At 51.1% G+C, this 6,625-nt stretch overlaps 1 protein-coding gene across 1 annotated transcript; it reads left to right on the top strand.

Annotated features, from left to right (window-relative positions):
• Positions 1–1,915: 1,915 nt before the first annotated feature.
• Positions 1,916–6,394, top strand: APOL3 (apolipoprotein L3). The gene is made up of 3 exons (XM_024200571.1): positions 1,916–1,946; positions 2,076–2,226; positions 5,503–6,394. The coding sequence occupies exons 1-3, from the start codon at positions 1,916–1,918 to the stop codon at positions 6,392–6,394; spliced, it is 1,074 nt and encodes a 357-aa protein (XP_024056339.1).
• The last annotated feature ends 231 nt before the right edge of the window (positions 6,395–6,625 follow it).

Raw genomic sequence — 6,625 nt, 5'->3', positions numbered from 1 at the left:
GAAGAAACTCCTGTGTAGGGCATCCCACGCCCAGGGGCGGCGAGTTGTATTGGCCCATGGTGCCCAGCCTCCAGCAATGTTCAGGGCCCGGGGGCCCTGCTCCACCAATGTTTGGGGCTGGGTCTCTCCCCCAGCCCTGCCTGCCGCCCCCATGCGCCTCCCCCGACTATCCCCCAGCCCCCACTTGCTGCCCCCGCTCACTTCTCCCGACCCCAGAGCCTGCAGCTCATGCTGACTCTGCTCTGCCAGCTCCTGGCATCAACTGCTGCCGCAGAGTCCTAGTGCCCCCCATCCATAAATGGCAGGGCAGGCTGCCCTTACCCTGCCCTTCCGCCCTAGCCCTGAGCCTCTCCAACGCCCCAAACCCCTCATCCCCAGCCCCAGCCAGAGCCCTCATCCCCCTGCACCCTAATCCTCTGCCCCAGCCCTGAGCCCCCTCCTGCATCATGAACCCCTCATCCCCAGCCCCACCCCACAGCCCTTACCCCACACCCCAAACCCCTCATCCTCAGCCCCACAGCCCTCACCCCTGCACCCCCTCCTATCCCCAAACTCCCTCCCAGAGCCTGCACCCCTCATCCCCTCCTACACTCCCACCCCAGCCCAGAGCCTGCACCCCTCACCCCCTCCTGCACCCCCACCCCCTGTCCCAGCCCGGAGCCTGCACCCAGCACCCAAATTCCATCCCAGAGCCTGCACCCCAGACCTCCTCCCCCCAACCCAAACTCCCTCCCAGAGCCTTAGGCAGGTGGGGGGCAGAGTTTGGGGAGGCGGGTTCTGGGCACCACCGAAATTTCTACAAACCTGCCACCCCTGCCCACGCCAAACTCCTTATTTCATTTCCCCCTGCGTTTTCACTTCTTGATCATCCAATTTTTTTTCCTTTTGTCAAGAGTTGTTGTGTTGATGGCCATCTTGTGTAATTTATCACCACCCCCTGCAGAACCACCTGTCTGCTTTAGCACTATGTTCTTTGATGTCTGCATTCATCTCTACAATGGGGAGCTTGCCACCCTTAACAGCTTTTTGACTGTAAAGCAATTCCAAGCTAGATCTTCAAATTTCTTTATTAGCCTCTTCCAGGCCTCTTTACCCATTTACAATAAGGGCTAAAATACATTCAATTATTACCCCATTTAGCAAAACACAACTGTGTATTTGCTGTGTTTGCAGACCTCCGGCTAAATCCATGTGCCCATTTCATAGATTAGCCTCTCTTCAAGCCAGGAAGAGTCATTTTAAATTCACAGGGATATTTAACATAGAAGTTATTGAGAGCAGTAACATCAATCCCCTGCATAACCAATTGATTGCAAGTTATCAATGAAAGTGTTACAGGTTTCAAGCTGTTAGCAGCATCAACAGCTAGATTTCCCACAACCAGGGCCGGCTCCAGCTTTTTTGCCGCCCCAAGCAGCGAAGCGGAAAAAAAAAAATAGATAAAGCTGCGATTGGCGGCAGCTCTACCGCGCCGCCTCATTCTTCGGCAGCAATTCGGCGGTGGATCCTTCGCTCTGAGAGGGACTGGGGGACCCGCCGCCGAAGACCCGAACGTGCCGCCCCTTTCCATTGGCCGCCCCAAGCACCTGCTTCCTTCGCTGGTGCCTGGAGCCGGCCCTGCCCACAACATACATGCGGCTGCCAACAAAAGGAAGAATTTGTGCCAGTTATGATGGTGATTTTGTGATGGCTGCGCATGTTCCACTAGCAAACTAAAGTGGGACCCTGCTTTCCCACTAAACTTATTCCACATGCAACACTTGTTTCTTCTGTTGATTCACTTTGAACCATGTTTCCCTCCTACCCTTCCCTTTACCAGGGTGGAAGCCCCTCTTCTTCTCTGCATGAGAGGTGCTGAAGGACTGCAACCTAAACGAAGTCACAGAGATTGCACCTGGTATTTTCACCCAATAAGATGGCCTCGGGAACATTCAGTACTTATGAAGGTATTCCCTGCTCCTACCACTGCGCTATCTCTCTTTCCTTCCGTTTTCATGATTAGGAACTGGAAATGCAGGCAACCTTTTAAAAGTAGGTCTGAAGACGCTCCAGTCTGATGTTGTTTTTAATCTTAGAAAACATTGATGACCACGATTTGCAATATGACGGCAGCCTGGGGATCTCAGAGCTTTTGCAGGAGAAAATATATAAAGAGGAGCTGCAGAGCTTCTTTCCTGAAGGGTGGAACTACGAGGAAATGTTGCAGGGCGTGATGGACCTCGAGAGGTAAGCAAGAGAAATCTTGGTCAAAAGAGAATTCTCACACACAGAGGCTGGTCAGCTGTCTCCTGATAACACCTGACCCCCAACTGAATAGCACCCAGGTCCCTTCGTCCATGACAGCCCCGGGTGTTGCCTCCATTTTATTTGTTATTAGTGAACAATTTCAGATTTATTAGCACCAGTGAGGCTGTATAAAGCAGAAAAGGTTCTCTGCCAGCAGGCTCAGTTCAGGGAAAGGATAAGCTTCATCGCTAAGCACAGCAAGAGAGAGGAATAGAGGGTGCCAGAGAGAACAACCCAGTGCCTCAGAATAGTGGTTCTCAACCTTTTTGGGCTTTGGACCCATTTGTAAATGTTTATGCCCAGTCACAACCCAGTAAATAGTCTGGGGCCTGGGGTGGTTTTGGTCAGGTCCTGTCCCCCAGGGGTTGGGTCCTGCCCACACTCACCCCACAATGGCAGCTCCTGCACCTCCTGTGCTGTGGGGCTGGCTGGGCTTGGCTCTCTGCTCCAGGCATTGCAACCTCTGGGGTTGCAGCACGACTCAGGTTTGGCCCTGCACTAGGACAAATTTGTGTGAGTGGAGTTGTGACCTGCTTCATGGGGTTGCAGTGCCACTCATTCAAATTTGGCCTAGCTGGACTCCCGTCATCATGACATCTGAGCCAAACCTGAGTGGCGCTGCTACCCCGGAGGTTGCAGTGCCGGGAGCAGGGATGTGAGCCCAGCCAGCCCCATGGGACAGAACCACAGGAGCTGCCACATGACCTTTTGAAACATTCTGGTGACCCAATTTTGGGTCCCAACCCACAGGTTGAGAAACCCTGCCTCAGAGGGACTAAGGCTGCAGCAGTATCGACACGCAGCCCATCAGGGTAATCTGCTGGTGGCCCGCGAGACATTTTGTTTACGTTGACCATCCACAGGCATGGCCTCCCGCAGCTCCCAGTGGCCGCGGTGGAGTTCCATCTCCTACTAGAGCCAGACCTCCCAGCACCCCCCACCCTACAGGGCTGCATCCTCTGACCTGTCCCGGTATATACAAAGATATCTTCTTAGTAACTCTGTGTCATCAAACCCTTCATAAAACTATTAAAATAGCTCACTTACGGTCTCCCTTGTTTGTTCATCAGATTCCTATTTTCTCCTTTATCTAACTTTTCCCTCGGTCTCTGTCTGATCTGGTTTTGATTAATGTATTTTAAGCCCAGACAGACCATAGTGATCATCTAGCCTGACCTCCTGCACGCCACAGGCCATGGAATTTCACCCAGCAATTGCTGCATCAAGCCTACGGCTCCCAGTGAAGACAGCGCATACCTTTATTTAAAGACTCAAGTGATGGAGACTCCATCACGACTCTAAGCGAGCTGTCCCAATGGTGAATTACCATCACTTAAAAACGGCACCTTATTTCCAGTCCGAACACGTCTAGCTTCAGCTGCATTCATTGGAAGCCTCCCCCTCCATCTTCTCCCTTGTTCTCCTTCACTGTGGCTTTGGCTGTGGAGAAGCTAAGTGGAAGCAGCGGTGGCTCGGTTTCCCTCCTGCTCAATGGGCAGATTCCAGCTGGCAGCGTCTTCCCACCAAGGGATGGGAAAAACAGTGATAGGGGGAAGATTGACAGGGAGGGGGCCATTGCAGAGTGGAGGTTACAGACCAGCCCTTCAAACTCATTTTGATGGAGCAGGCACAGCCACAGGGTCAATTATTTATTTGCATTTGAGCCAAATGCAGGTGACTTCTTTGCCCATGGCACTGAGAGAGACCAGAGCTGCTGCCAAGAACACAGGAAGGAAAGGGGAGAGGCTGAAAAAATGCAAAGCTCTGATTGTTTTCTCTCACCTTCCCTGCGGACAAAATTAATTTGAAAAACCCAACAGATCATTCCCCTGATCTTCCCTAATATGGAAAGCAGGAAGTCACCAGAAACTGGTTAGCAGCACCACAGGGTGGAGCTGACTGAAAAGCAACACTCAAAATGGTGCCATGGGATTCCTCACTTACTGTATTTTTATGATTTCCAGGAAAAAAACATTATTCAGCCTACAAATAAAAGCAATGGCAAGTTACTCCTGTTAGCCCTGCAGAACCAGCACAGCTCCAAGAGCGTGAGCTGGATTCTTTTCTGGCTCACACGTCATTGTCCAGTAAACCCAACTGCAGTGCCACCTGTGGAACCTGTCTTCAAATGACCTTTTAATTACACCAGAGCAGCTGCCCTGAAGGCACAGGTGTAACTGAGGGCAGCATTTTGGAAGACAAGGCATTGCACAGCTGTAGCTGAGGGTAGTATCTGAAGAACGTTCATTGTGGTGATAATGCACAAAGTATGGTCCAGCGGTTAGGGGGTCTACCCTGAGACTTAGGAGACCTGGGTTCCCTGCTCTGCCACAGACTGCCTGTGTGACCTTGGGCAACTCACACTGTGCCTCAGTGCAGCACTGCCCTTCCTAACGGGGGTGTAGGGAGGATAAATACATTAAGAATAGGAGGCACCCAGTTCTATGGCAATGGAGGCCAGATAAGTATGTAAGGGGTAGAGTCTATGTCTAAACTTAAAATATTGCCATTGCATCACTGTAGTGTTTCATTGTGGACACTTACTACAGTGAGGGGAGAGGCTCTCCAGTTGCCGTAGTTAATCCACCTCCTTGAGAGGCGGTAGTTTGGTAGACAGAAGAATTCTTCCCTCAACCTAGCGCAGCCCACACGGGGACTTAGATCAGCTTAACTCCATGACTCAGGGAGATGGATTTTTCACACCCCTGAGCGATGTAGTTGGGTTGATCTAATTCTCTAGTGTAGACTAGCCCCGGGATACTTGCTGAGTTTACAAGGCGGGCGGTATCATTATTATTTGAATTCCAATAGCGCCTAGAGATTCCAACCAAGACTGAGGCGCCATTGTGCAGGGCACTGTATCACACAAGCTAGGAGACAAGCCCTGCCCCAAAGAGATTACGGTCAAGGCAAAGGGTGGTGGGGAAACAGAGGCCCAGAGGTAAAGTGACTTGCCCAAGGTCACCCAGCCAGTGAATTGCAGAGCCAAAATAAGAACCAGGTGTCTCCCAAGTCCCAGTGCAGTACCTCAGCCATTAGAACACACAGTCTCTGCATATGTCAGAAAATATTTTCACTGCCAGGCATAGCAATGACTCTGATACACACAAGGGAACAGATCTGCTGAGGAAGAAGGGGCTTTTTTAACAGTCACTTTTCACAGCACAACTATAAGGTCTCTTGCAGTGACCAAAATATACCTTTGGCTTCTAACAGGTCTGAAGGAATCATCCCCTGGGAGGAGAGTGCCAGTGAAGATATCATGGTCTTTCTGAAGCAGTTCCCTGAGCAGAGAAAGGAGATAGAGAAGTGTATCCAGTGCCTTAAGGACATGGCAGACAACATTGACCTGACCCATAAAAACTGCACCATTGCCAACATGGCCGCGAACTCCACGAGCCTGGCGTCTGGCATCTTGACCATCCTTGGGCTGACCTTAGCACCGCTGACGGCAGGGGGGAGTTTGGCTCTCACGGCAACTGGGATTGGCTTAGGGGCAGCAGCAGCGGCTACCAGCATTTCTGTCAGCATATATGAGAACGTCAGCAACTCGAAGGAAAGGAGCAAAGCCAACGACCTGCTGGTGGAATGCCAAAGCAACCTTAAAACACTGACCCACCCCGATGAAGTAGATTTCAGACCCATATTCTCCCCAAAGAGCGAGGCCATGGGCAACCATCTGACACACGTCCTTTCCACTGCTAGTAAAATTCCAGAGGTAGTATACAAAAGCGTTAAGGGGATAAGAACCAACGTAAGAGCATTCAAAGTGGTGAAAGCTAACCCTGGTTTGAAGGCCTTAGCACAACGGCTCACCGCGGCTGGGAGGACAGCCCGGAACACAGCAAAGGGGACCAAGCAAGTGCAAAAAGCCTTAGCTGGGACCACTCTTGCCATGTCCAAAAGTGCGAGGGTGCTCGGTGCCACAGCCGCAGGAGTTTTTGTTGTGTTTGATGCCTACAGTCTCGTGAAAGACTCCATCCATTTAACTGAGGGGGCGAAGGCAGAGGCTGCAGCAGATATAAGAGAAAAAGCTAGCCAACTTGAAAAGGACCTTCAGAATCTCAGCGAGCTGTATGAGGAGCTGAAAGGCATCATATATGAATAGATGAGACACAAGTTCCCATTTCCAGCAGTAGGCCAAGAGAAGAACCAATTCACAAGGGGAGGGGAGATTGTGGTAGGAAGTCAAAGCCCCCAAAAGCTACACACAATGCCAACTAACAAGGAGATGCCAGCTCCGCTTTGACCAAAAGCATTAAGCAATCTGAACAGTTCAAAGAGATTGATACCATAATTCACTCCCTCCTGCGTTTGGAATTCAGTGAAAGGATCAGGA

Source organism: Terrapene carolina, unplaced genomic scaffold, assembly GCF_002925995.2.
Source record: "Terrapene carolina triunguis isolate 2854851 unplaced genomic scaffold, T_m_triunguis-2.0 Scaffold247, whole genome shotgun sequence".
NCBI classification, from domain to species: Eukaryota; Metazoa; Chordata; order Testudines; family Emydidae; genus Terrapene; species Terrapene triunguis.
Note: the sequence above shows the minus strand (reverse complement) of the source record. Positions and strands in the feature narration are given on the sequence as shown.